Source organism: Taeniopygia guttata, chromosome 1 (genome assembly GCF_048771995.1).
Source record: "Taeniopygia guttata chromosome 1, bTaeGut7.mat, whole genome shotgun sequence".
In the NCBI taxonomy this organism is placed as follows: Eukaryota; Metazoa; Chordata; class Aves; order Passeriformes; family Estrildidae; genus Taeniopygia; species Taeniopygia guttata.
The window spans coordinates 100293639-100306814 of record NC_133024.1 but is presented as its reverse complement, the minus strand read 5'-3'; the positions used below and the strand labels follow the sequence as shown (position 1 = coordinate 100306814).

At 35.3% G+C, this 13176-nt stretch overlaps 1 protein-coding gene across 1 annotated transcript in view; it reads left to right on the top strand.

Annotated features, from left to right (window-relative positions):
* ADGRG2 (adhesion G protein-coupled receptor G2) overlaps positions 1-13176 on the top strand; it is a 60035-nt gene that overhangs the window by 34154 nt on the left and 12705 nt on the right. The window contains exons 7-18 of the mRNA XM_030281711.4: positions 161-202; positions 2160-2207; positions 2766-2833; positions 4397-4470; positions 5277-5316; positions 5437-5471; positions 6806-6888; positions 7507-7567; positions 8047-8729; positions 10294-10492; positions 10819-10975; positions 13026-13175. Coding sequence (XP_030137571.4) covers positions 161-202; positions 2160-2207; positions 2766-2833; positions 4397-4470; positions 5277-5316; positions 5437-5471; positions 6806-6888; positions 7507-7567; positions 8047-8729; positions 10294-10492; positions 10819-10975; positions 13026-13175 — 1640 coding nt within the window. The remainder of the gene's footprint in view (positions 1-160; positions 203-2159; positions 2208-2765; positions 2834-4396; positions 4471-5276; positions 5317-5436; positions 5472-6805; positions 6889-7506; positions 7568-8046; positions 8730-10293; positions 10493-10818; positions 10976-13025; position 13176) is intronic.

The following is a 13176-nucleotide window of genomic DNA, read 5'->3' as shown; positions in this document are numbered from 1 at the left end:
AGGTGTTTACACTTTTCCTGGAATGACAGTCTGAAATAGAAAAAAGAATTTCTTTTTGTGACATGTATTGCATGGGGTTTTTTTTTAGTTAAAATGTGAACACTTTTGTCTTTCTTTTTTTCTTTTTTTTTTTTCCTTTTTTTTTTTTTTTTAATAACAGAAGCCCTTACAGCAACTGACTATTACTCCACCTTAACACCAGGTAGGATTCATCTATCACCACTGGTAACATTTTTGTGCATCTCAAATATTAAGTGTGTGTGAATTCAGGAAGTTTGCTCCCAAATGTTTTTTAGTATGCTTTTTACTTGGTGTTGTGGTTTGTCATGTTAACAGTCTGCCTTACCTCACATTAATGTCCAGTCTGGTAGAAGGACTAATTCTGCAGTGCTTGTCTAGATGGCTGCATGTAGAAGAGTTTGGTTATTTTGTAAGTCAGAGCAGTAGGTTACCACAAAAATGTAAGAACTGTAATCTCAAGGACCATGTTTGCTTAAAAAGAAATCTTCATGCCTTTTAGCAGATTGAAGCCAATTGAATACAGTCATTGTATTTGACCACAGGGCAGGCCCAGTAGGACCAGGAATAGACAGAATTTTATTTTTTAATTATCCATATAGAAGCTCAGTAGCCTCATTACAATGGATTTGTCCTGAGTTAGTGCAAGTGGAAGAAGAACTGGCTTGGAGCCTTAGTGACAAAGATAATTCGGCTGTGTGAACATGACCTGCAGAAACATTGCAGCTGTGTTATCTGATGCTTTCATGGAACTGGAAGCCCTAGTGATCTTTGATCAATCTTTTATCCTTCCCACTGCTAATCTATTTTTGTGCATTTTGGTGGCATGCAGAGATATTAAGGCTAGGGGGCACACAAATGGATGCTCTGTAAGGAAAAAGGAGCTCGTGTTAATCTTTGGTGGCACTTTCGGATTTTGTGTTGGGTTTTATAAGGTGTTCTCTATGTAGTAAATAATTTTGATGATTTATTGTTATATTGACATTTGATTATTGCTTATAAGTTATTTATGAGCATTTTATTTTTTTAAGGATTGTTTTAAAAAAGCAGTATACAAGGTTTGTAACTATTTCACTGCCAGCAAAAGGGAAGGCAAATTTAAGGTCATAGAATTGTTAAGGTTGGAAGAGACCTTTAAGATAATCAAGTCCAACCATCAAATTTATTTGATTCTAAACTGCTGTCTGAATTTTTTTTTCCTAATAATCTGAATATTGCCACCAGCTTACAGTATGTAACCTCTGGTGGCTTATTTATTGATGGTGATAAAACTAATAAAGCAGCTAACTTTTACAGTCAAATGTTTGCAGCACAGGGAAGGTGAAAAATTCCTTTCTCATTTGGTACTAACTAATGATAACAGCAGAAAAAATAGAATTTGATTTTTTTCTGTTAATGGAGGCTAATCCATCTGCTTAAATAAGGGAAGTTGTTTTGATGAACAATTGTAGGAGTTTCATCTTGGATGCAAATATCTTAGCAGTGCTTTATTTTGAAATTATGCAATAGAGCTGTCTGTTTACAGTACCCTAATTTAGGTTCAGTGTTATTTCTCAGCAGTTAGGTTGTATTAAAAATATGGAAAATGGAAAATATGGACCAGCCAAAAGCTTGCTGTAACTAAATGAAGGCATGTTCTGCTAGGTAAGAATGTACATGGTTGCTGCCATCATAGCTTGAATTCCATCAGGTAGAACAGTTTTATCTTCATGCTATCCTATGGATCCATAGTAGGATCCTCAGAAGCAGATAATATGCTGCCTAGTGATTGAATTCTGTTTAATTAAATAGAATTAAAGATAATTAAAGAATTTATCAATAATATGCTGGTTTCTGTTTCTATTTAAATTGAAAAAAAAGAAAATAAAAATTGAGACCACTTGCATGTATGTCTTCTGTCAAAACTGTAGCAGAAAATTATTCAAGATTAATTAATCAAAGGCAGCATATTTCTGAATACTAAGTCTTGGAAAATGTCACAGTAAGTGCTGTAGAGAGGTGAAGCTTAGACAATATGACAAATACTTCCAGAAGATAAATTTCAAACACTGGAATGATTGTAAATACATGGGATTATATTGGATTTAAGTTTAAATTTTTTAATCAGTAGTTGTTTGTTTTTTCCCCCATCAAACCTATAGCTGGAGAAACTATTGTATGCAATGTAACACGTGCCTGTAATTATTCAGGTTAGTGGTTTTCTCTTCCCTTTTATCCAACTATTTTATACTCTGAGTGATGAAGCAATGTTTAGTTGCCATGTAAAAGCTATTTTTGTAATAAATTTCCTTGTAAATTTAGAGAGATTTTACATTAATTCAAAAAATATTAAAGATGAGGAGGTTAATAAATATTTAGACTCTTGTACATTTGATCTTTGGTTTCTCATCAAAGGCACACAGTTGCAGATGAGAATTGCAAAAAACCCCCAAGAACCAAGTAAGCTAAGGAGTTCTATTTATGGCAATGTGAAGTGCAGGTTTTCTGTTTTGGAGAAAGATTAACTGAAAAGAATTTAGAGACAGCCATCAAAATTAAATATATAAAAAATAATTAAGTTATTGGACAAGTTAATTTGTTAAAATAGGTGAAAAGATGTAAGAACAATTGGAAAAATAGATAAACTAGTGCAAGTGTTCTTATTTCCCTTGTATCAAAGCGCAAGACAGTAACTTTTGCAATTTTCAAAAAATTTTACATTCTGCGTTTCAGCATTGATTTTCCTAACTTTTTACTTTTGGTTCTAGTGTTCTATGTGGGCAAGGTAAAACTTCAGGCAAGTGAAGAAAGTAATGCATCACTAAATGTAGAAATAGTAAGTATTCTTTCTTTTAAAACTTTATTGTAAGGAAGGTTGAAGTGAATTTCTTTGTCTACACTTAAAATAAATAATAAAAATCTTACTGTGTTTACAGTAGAAGATACTATTTTCAGTGGATGGAACAGCTGCTTTGCAGCTAAATTTTAAAATTCCAGATAAATAAACTTCCTGCAGTAAGGACCTGTATTCTCTACGTAGCGAATGATAGGAGGGGGAAGCCCTAGGTAATCTCAAGAATTTATGTTTAGGCACACAGGATCTTTCTTTGGAGATTAATGTAGACACTTGTCTTTGGAAGAGGAGCATCACTAGATGGCAACTATTTGTGCATAATTAAAGTTGGATTATATCCTGGAATAATTCATGTTGAGATTCTCATAAATAGTTCTATGGCTTTTTGTGTATTTTTTCGATTAAGCTTTTGCATGATCAGTCTATGTCTTTTGGCTTGTGGTTACTGAGTTATTAATTTTGCAATAGGTTTATGTGACATGAGTGTGTCCATTTATACAACACAAGGCGGGTTTAAGAGGACAGTGTCATGCATGGCAAGGACCATATACATGAACCAGTATCAAAGTAATGCTATGAGGATGAGACTGTTTAGTTGTTACAGATGGAAACTGAGAGGAGGAAAAAAGAACCTTGTATCTTTATCCTACACATCCCTGTCAGCCCTCAGCCTGAAATTTCACATGCCAGTCCTTGAAAGCATGACTAGTCAGCAGTGTAAACACAGAGAAGAGCTACTGCACATGGAGCATCAGGTTTGGGCAGGGATATGCCCCTGTCAAAAGCCATCTCTGCATTCTGTTGTGTTTCAGTGGTGATAATGCCTACTGAAACTGTCCTAGCATGGTAACATTACACCTACAGCTTCTGGAAAAACTGGTTTCCAACTCTTGAAACTCTTTTTGTTTTTAGAAGAACATTTCTTAGGGGAGGTCAATGCCATGTGTATTGGATGATGTTTTTCCTCATGGCCCTTGCTGTTTACACAAAATGTAAAAATAACCAGTAATGCTGGTGACCAGAAGAGCATAAGAATACATATTTAGAAAGGGTTCTTAGATAAACCTCAGTATATTGCCAGACCCTAATGCTAGATCATACTTATTTAGCTCAGTTCTATCATGTCTTTCACTACAGTTTTTGACTTCTCATTGCCAGTATTTTGTCACCTATTATATATGTCATTCATGAAGCTGCCCCATTGTTGCACTTAGAGTTAAAAAATTCATTCAGTGTCTGGGGTGAACTGTCTTTGTTGCAAACTAAGCCAAAATCATCTTTTTCCAGCACAAGACACGGTGAGTTTGTTGTCCTTTCCCCTCTATCTTTCACAAAGATTTTGGGGTTGGTCTATACTAGATCAATGGTTCCTTACATTAATTGTGACAACAATGTCATGGTAAATACTTGTTGCAGTGTATTCATGAGAAAATGTGCTTCTTATCTTTGTAATTGCAGCCTATTAAAATGTGTGAAATGAACAATTTTCTTTCAAGGCTAAAAATTACTGGTTGTACTTAGCTGTGGGATCTTTTTTCCTAACAGATTAATAACATAACCACCCACAATCAATTCAAAAAATTAATTGAAATTCCACCACATACCCCACAAGAACTGAGGTAAGTAATTCTGAATAAGAATTGAAATCTTTTTTATAATTGAAAAAGTTGGAGTGAGACCTTCCATGTGTTGAGTGGACTTTGTGTTATTCTTGCACATTAAAAATTTCACAAGTTCTAAGTTCTTGCTCTTTAACATAAAATTCATACTGATTAAAATACTCTTAATTACTTTATGTACTGCTGGAGTTTCTTTTACAAAATGGTACAGCAAATGCTTGTTATAATTTAAGGTTTTAGTTTATCTGGTAGGAAATTATGAAGAGAACTTTCCTAGCTGCATGTTCTTTAATAAATATTCTTGAAGTCATATCTATGGTTTTATTTCGGTTTAGTTTTTTCAATCCCAGTCTTTTTAAGGAGAGGTTTGAGTGAGTGAATATTTCCCAAACTTACACTGAAAATCAAAAAGATGTGTTTGGCCAACAAATCTTGTTTGTAGAAGAAATCCGTATTTCTTACTTGTTCTATTTCTGTGGTTTTATTTAGAATTCTATTCCAAGTAATGCTTGGCAAATGGCAACATTAAGATTTATCTTCTGCTCTTCTAAATAACATTTACAATGGGTTGTTGTTCAAATGCGATGACAGAGGTTTAAATTTTGTTTGTGTAGTGACTAAAAAAAGTCTGCTATTCAAATGCTTAATGCTGGTGGTTTTACAGAATTACAGCTGTAATTTAAAAAAAATCATTGATTACCTGGAAAAATATTTTTTCTCTGTAGTTGTTTTTTTCTTAAATTCTTGTAATTGTTTTTAGAAACATAACTAAAAATCCTTCATAACAGTAATATTTTATTTTAAAGCATTTCAGAGTTCAACAAAACCTTGCAAGCAGTAAGTGAGGTAAGATTACTGATTGTTGTTACTCTCTGGAAAATTTTTTTCCGACTTCTTCTGGTAAAGCATCACTCCTGATTTCTCCTTATAAACCATTTTTTTTTCTGTTTTCATTTGTCATTACAGTCCTCTGTAATGGAATGCAGTGCAGAAAACCAGAGGTTTGTTTTTAAATTTTTAAAGAAAAAAATATTTAAAAGCTCATATATTGTGTTGTGATATGCAAAATATGCATGGCTCTGTAACAGAAGAAAAAGACAAACTCTCTAGGAAGTTCAGAAGTTTAAGAAACAGGCTGGAGAAATGTGTATAGGTTAACAAAGAAATTCTGATTTCTAATTATTGTCCTGGCATTAGTGATTTTGAAAAAACCTTTTAGAGTTTGTTGGTTTGGTTTAACCCAAATATATTGCTTCTCATTAGTCTTCTGCTGAAGCGCAGGTTTCCCTGCCATATTTCTTCTGCATCTTGGTATTACCTGAGTCATGTGACTGGGAGCACCAGAATTCCAGAACTTGTAAATGCAATGCAATCTTTATGAGGGATTTGCTTGAGACATCCCAAGATGCTGTTCTTGCTTGGGAAACCAACTATCCTTGGGGTAGGGGGAGCCTGAGGAAGTAAACAGTTCAGAGTCTGGAAACAATGGATTATCAGAATGGCAAAGCTGCTTCAGAGCAGTGATCCTGGAAACCCTGAAACATAGATGATGGCTCAGTTTAAATGCTTCTCACTATTAAATTGTCCTTTAAAATGATCGGCTTGGAAACATTGTATTCTAAACCAAAATGAAACTTTATTTCCTCAAATACTTGAATCTGGACTTTATCTTCCTGGATTAGGATGAAAGAAAAGACCAAAACACTCAAATAAAATAGAAAGTAGTCAGTTCACCCCTTCATGTCATATACTGGCAGTCACTAGAGTAATCTTTTAATTCTTATGAGCTGGAAAGAAACTTTTAAAATTCATCTCTATGTTTGCATTTGCTGAATATGAACTATTTTTACTGGAGATTCCATAGTTTAGGCAGGGCTTCAAGTCCTCGAACTGTAGTCATAAAGATGGAGTTACATGTTTGAATGGGTCACTGAAGTTCTCTCTAAAGTCAAGAGAGATTGCTGGCTTCCTCAGGTGGTGGAGATTTCACTGTCATATTTACACTAACAGCAGAGATTACATTATTATTCTTACAACATTCTCAACTCTTTGGTGACCAATGTTGATCAGGGAGAACCCCATTTAAGAATTGACATAGTAGAGAGAAGGGACAATAAGTGCCACAAACTGATGTATAATGCTTTTAATCAACCTGGTATAGTGGTTCATGTGCATTAAAAATATGCCCAAATCTGACAGAGCCTAGGAAAAATGTGCTTTCATACTTAGCATTTGTACTAATGTGCTTTAATTTAGCATTTGATGTTAGTTCCATGTATTTTAATGATGAGGCAGCTCTGTTTCTTGAGTCTTAAGCTTTTTTCTTCTCATTTAGTACACACTGCAATTTCATAATGAAGCTGGCTGAGAGAGAGAATATAAGTAGTTTAACGCAAAAAGCAAAAATAAGTCAACTTGGTAAGTTATGCTTTAAACACAGCCTCATCACAATTTTATGTAAAGACGTGGTCTTCAAGTAGCTAAAAAGACAGAATAGTTACTTACTTTTAGATCATAATATTTTTTGTTTTGAGCAATACAAATACATAAAAATGCAGCCTTCTGATTTTTGGGGCTGTATGTGATAGAAATAACTTTTTAAAGCATTTTGGTATAAAATTGCCAGCTACCAGCTACTTTATTAGAGCACACTTTGAAAGGATTCGGTGTAAAATAAGCTGAGAACATAAATGTCATGCTGAAATGACAACTGAATTGAAAGAGTTAAGTAGCCAGCCTTTCTTAGTGATATTGTGACAGGATGGAGTGCTGTCACAATACTGTCTCTTTTCAAAAACATTTTGGTTTGTTTAAAATTAAAAAAGAGAGAAATCTGAACTTGTCAGGCATTGAACAAAAATCTGGGGATATGGCAATATTCTGACTGGTCAAGAGTTCTTTTGTTTGAGAACAAACTTAAGAATAAATTATGTAGTATATACTGTTGTTTAAAGACATAATACACATGGTTAAATACTCTACTTTATGGTATTAGCAGTTGTTATGCTTAAGGATAATGCTTCTTTGTCATCTCAGATCAGTGCTGCTGTTCATCACTGAAGTATTGTTCCTTGACTGCTGAAGAACTACGAATGTAGTAAGTATAAATACAAAATTTCACTTGCTTATTTCCTAATACATGACTAGAGTCAACTTCTATGCTTCAGTGTAATAGTCAGAAAGAACTCCACAAGAAAAAGCTGACATTTTCCAATGTAGCTCCCTCCTCTTTCCTTCCTCTTTCCCTTCCTCTCTTCTTTATCTCTTTTTATTTCTTTTTTTCTTTGATGAATCTAGCTTTTGTGTTCAACAACAGCTCACCTTCAGAGAAGGCAGCAAAAGCAGTAGTAGTATTTGTTTATAGACTTGCTAATTAACAACTACAGCAAAAAAGAATGTAAGAACCTTCTAAATATTAGAGAATGAAACATCCAATCTGATTGATTTTAAAATATACATTATTATTAGTATGTTTATATAATTTATATATATATTCCTCTATTATAACTTGTTTTCTTTAAAATAGAAAAAATCTTAAACTTAACCTGGATTTTTGTACCTTTTTTTCTTTTACAGTACTATACAAGTGCCACCTCATTTTATATGGGTTCCTTCTTCTCATTCTCCTTCTCTCCTTAAAAAGACTTTCCTCAAATCTAATTCTTTTATTCCCCCCCCTATACTTTCTACTAAACAAAGCTCCACAGTTAGACCACTGATCCCACCATTCACAGAAATTTATTTTTCTGGGACTCTTTCCACATCTCCCCTTACAAACCCTCTATCTGAAAATTCTGTGCCTTCCACCAGTGTTACCACTACACGGTCCTCTTCTGAGTCTCTTGCTCATCCTACCATGCCAACTTTTTCTTCCATAACTTCCAATAAATTTGTCACTGTTCCCATACATGCAACAAAATCTGTCACTAATGCTGCTTTCTCAATTAAATCTGATGCTGCACACCTTAACAAGACTTTTACAATACTTTCTCCTTCTGTAGGTTACACTAAACTTTCTTCACTTTCTTCTTCTGAGCCTCACAAGCTTCCAATTGTAAATCAGCACTTTGAGGCTACCACCAAATCTGTTGCACAAATTCCCCCTGCTTCAAGCCAACCTGGTCACAAAAATGTTAGTACAGTACCTATTGTTCCCCTTACTCCTTTCACAATATCTTTGACCCCTACTGTTAGTCCTGTCAACCATTCTGTCTCAGCTTCTCATCCTCATTCTACTGCTGATGGCCATGGGACCCCAGGTAAATATGAAAAGTAAATAATTATTTTTGTTTGAATGCCATATACTGGATTTGCTTTTAAACTTCATTAAACAATGTTATATATATGAGAGGTGACCTTATAATTCTTGTGAATTATTTTGGATGGGAGTGTTGATCTGCTGGAGGGTAAGAAGGCTCTACAGAGGCATCTGGACAGGCTGGAACAATGGGCTGAGGCCAACTGTTTGAAAGGCTCAGCAAGGCCAAGTGCTGGGTCCTGCACTTGGGTCACAGCAACCCTAGGGAACAGTCCAGGCTTGGGGAATAGTGTCTGAAAGATGCCCAAAGGAAAAGAACCTGGTAGTGCTGACTGACAGTGGCTGAACGTGAGCCAGCTGTGCCCAGGTGGCTGAGAAGGCCAGCGGCATCCTGGGCTGTATCAGCAATAGTGTGGCCAGCAGGACCAGGGCAGTGTTTGTCCTCTGTACTCAGCACTGGTGAGGCCACACCTCAAATCCTGTGTTCAGTTTTGGGCCCTTCATTTCAAGAAAGGCATTGAGGTGCTGGAGCGAATCCAAGGGCAACAGAGCTGGAGAAGGGTCTGGAGGAGTCTCAGGGTTGACCTTATCACTGTGTACAGTTCTCTGAAAGGAGATAGCAGCTAGGTGTGGGTCAGCCTCTTATCCTGGGCAACAACTGACAGGATAGGAGTAAATCACCACAAACTGTGCCAGGGAGGTTGTTGGACATCAGGAACAATTTCTTCTCTGGAAGGGTTGTTAAGCATTGGAATGGACTGCTCAAGGATGTGGTGGAGTCACCATCTCTGGAGATGTTCAAGAAATAACTGGACATGGCACTCAGTGCTGTGGTCTAGTTTACAAAGTGATGTTTAGTCAAAGGCTGGGTTTGATCTTAGAGGTCTTTTCCAACCTAAATGGTTCTGTGATTCTATTCTGTGTGAATACCCTGAGACAGAGACAACTTTCAGTTGATGTGCATGTATTTAAAAATACATTCTGATGCCTTTGGACCTGGTGAGTAATACCTCACCCTACATCATTGTTTGTAACTGTCAATTCCTATTAGAACAAATGTCTTTTGGATGAAAAAAATTAAGTCAAAGAGCAAGGCAGATTTTTTTTAAACTAACCTAATATTTAAAATACTGCACAGTAATGTTGGATCATCCTTAAAATATTGTTATTGACTGGGAATATTCTTAGTGGATGTGTATTTTGTTATGAAAATTCTACACAAGCTTCTCAAATTTCTGACACTATCTTGATTTTACTCTACATTCAGGCATTCAGTGGCTAAAAATTCAAAATAATAGGTTATTTAATATGTTAATGGTCTGATGTGAGAAACTTTGAAATTAATAAAACTTGAAATTAATGTTGGTAATTTGAAACCTTGCTTTATGTTTTCATCAGATTTAAATTACCACTCTGCAAAGTAGTTGATAGGGGGGAATTAGACAACTTGAGAAACCTTACAAGTAGTGAAACAATTTTTTAATCAACAGAACTGTTTAATTTTTCTGCTTCTCCAAGCTTACATAATTTGTTGAACACAATGTTTAACTTTTCATTTGTCACAGGAAAAACCCTTTCAGCTACTACAAATATAACATCTGTACACACCACCATTAGTATCGCCACAGCTGAGCAAATCGTGTCCAAAATAGAAAACGATTTAGCAGCTGGAAAAATAGAGTCAAAAGATGTAGAAAGGATGGTTAGTGAGGTGAGCACTATCCTCACTGCTTCTCAGCCATTACCACCACGAATTTCTAACAGGTAGGTCATTTTGGCAATAGATTACAGGAGGGTTGTATTCACTGTCTTGACAAATTGGCTTCAGCAAGTTTCACTTTTTCATAATCATAATCCAGAAGAGTATTTCTTGTTCTTTTATGTAGCTATTCAAAATGGAAGTACTATCATTCTAATTTTACCAGCTCTACTATAATATAATGCCATGGAAAGCAGTGGGGGTATTTTTGTTGATGCCATAATAAGTGATCATTTTGCATTACACTTGGATTATTGCTCCATAACTGTAACTTGCTTGAGAATTTTGGATGTATGTGCTTGTTAATATTAAGTATGCTTTTTCTTAACAGAATTATAAAGTTGGTGGACTATATTGGCTTAAAACTAAACTTATCAACATCATCTGCTGAATTTGTCTCCCCTTCCTTGGCTCTGGCAGTTGTCAAAACCAACAGAATCCGTTCCAGCCAAATGTCTTTTGCTGTTCAGGACTCAGCTGATCTCCAGGTTACAAAACACTTACAATACCTACAAATTGTCAAACATTTATTTTAAAGTGTTTATGGTTTTATAGCTATAGGAATATGAGTTTGATTATGTCAGTGTCAGGATCTTTAGTTTATGTGAGTGTCAGACTTTTTTTAAGCACTTCACAGTTTTTCCTTTAATTTTCAACTGTGTAAATAGGTGTAGAAGAGAGCTGACTTAGCAGAAACTGGCAGAACTAATAAGCTGTTGGAGAGGGTACAGTTAGAACACAAGAATGGACAAAGTGCTTGTCAGAATAACTTTGCCTTAAGCCCCCTGAATTATGAGTCATTTATTCAACCACCATGGCAGTGCTGAAATTTGTCAAGGAGTGTTGCCAGATGGCTTCATCTGTTAGAAGGAGATAATTGTAGAGGGTTCCAGAAAAGAACTATTATGTATGTTGCTTGGATAATGATGCTCAGAACATTTGTCACTAATGGCATCTCACCAAGAAAGAAGTGCTTAGAAAGTTTGGTTGGATCCCCTTTATCTCATTCAAAACCTCCCTCCTGACAGAGAAAGTAATGGACAATACCAGCCTTGGAGGCTTAAGCAAGGACAGATGGAAAGTTTTGGACCAATTTTGACACATTCTGCCTCCTCAGAGAAGAAAATAGCTTAACGTATCGTAAGCTATATGTAGTACTGGAAATTTTCTGTTACTGAAAATTATATAAATGTTTAACATTTGAGTTCTTTTCTATTTCTTAGCAATATATAGTGCATGCATGTGAGATGGGTAGGAGATGCTAGTGCTGACATCCAGATATTTGCTAAGGAATGATTTTTTATTTCATGGCACTGGCAATGAAACACTGAAATTTTTCAATAAGTATCATCTACTTCAAACTAGAGCAACAGGAGTGCTTTGGTGGAATTGATTCAGGATTTCTTTGATGGCTGTCTACACCAGTGATCTCCAAAGTGGGGTCTGAGTACCCCAGGGTGTGCACACAACTGTCCATTGCAGTGCGGGAAAATGTTATTTATCTGATTAATAAATAGAAAACACATTTTAAAAAGTAATTTTTAATCTCCTTAATTAAAAAAAAAATTATAACTTGCATAATATGTTAGTAAACTAATTAACACATGTAACTTATGGAAAGGTATATACTGGGGTCCATGATCAAAAACTTTTAGGGGATGTATGATCAAAAACATTTGGAGTGCACTAGGCTAAACAGATGAGTTAAATCACATTGTTAGGGCGCTTCGGTGAGTTCACACTGTTACTCTTATTACAACCATTCTTTCAATGCTGTGATAATTTCTTTCTGCATATTACTAATGTTTCACATCTCCCAGGAACTCTGAAGTGATGATATTTATATGTAAAGGACTAAGGTACAGCAGGAATGTTGAGAGATTTTGTACTAAACAAAGTGGCCTGGCCTGTAAGCACAGCAAATAAAATGTGCAGCACACAAAATGAGTAAAAGTTCAGATCTCTTTTTGTACAATATTAGGTCACTAAGCTCTTGAGGTACCTGAATTGTAGCTTATCTAGTTTACTTTTGTAATTTTTGCCAGAAGATCAAAAAGCTAGGGTTCATGTTCTTATCTAAGAACATAAACTTAACCTCCTGAACTCAAAAATGTATTGACGAATAATGTCTATTTTCACTTTTTCTGAATTCTGACATACTTCCTACAGGGTATAAAAATTAATTGCCTTTGCAGGCTTTCATGCTGTGAAATGTTGGTCTCCTTATACAGTTACACCTACACAGAACTACCTGGGTTTTTGTGACTCACCTTTTCCAAATCAATACAAAACACACAGTGGTGTGTTATGTCCCTGTAGGGAAATGATTAAAGCCAGATTATTTTCAGTGGAAGGTAGACCTGAAATGGGATGCATTCTTTTCAGTCCTATAAGTGCTATTTATGCATTGGAGGAATGAGAGTGGGTTTGTGACAGTAATTAAAGAGGTATTTATTTTGAAGTTTTAAACTGAAAATAAGTCATTATTTATTTATTTGGAGGCTGAAATGAAGCATAATCCTGGTGTTTATTTTTCAGATCTCCCTAGGAGTTCAGCCAACTCAGAATTTAAATAATCTTGGATCAATTACACTTCCTTCATCATTGCTGAAAAATTTACGCACTGAAGACTTGGACTTGGCTTCTAGAATTATATTCAACTTCTTTAAAAAGACCACTGTGTTCCAGG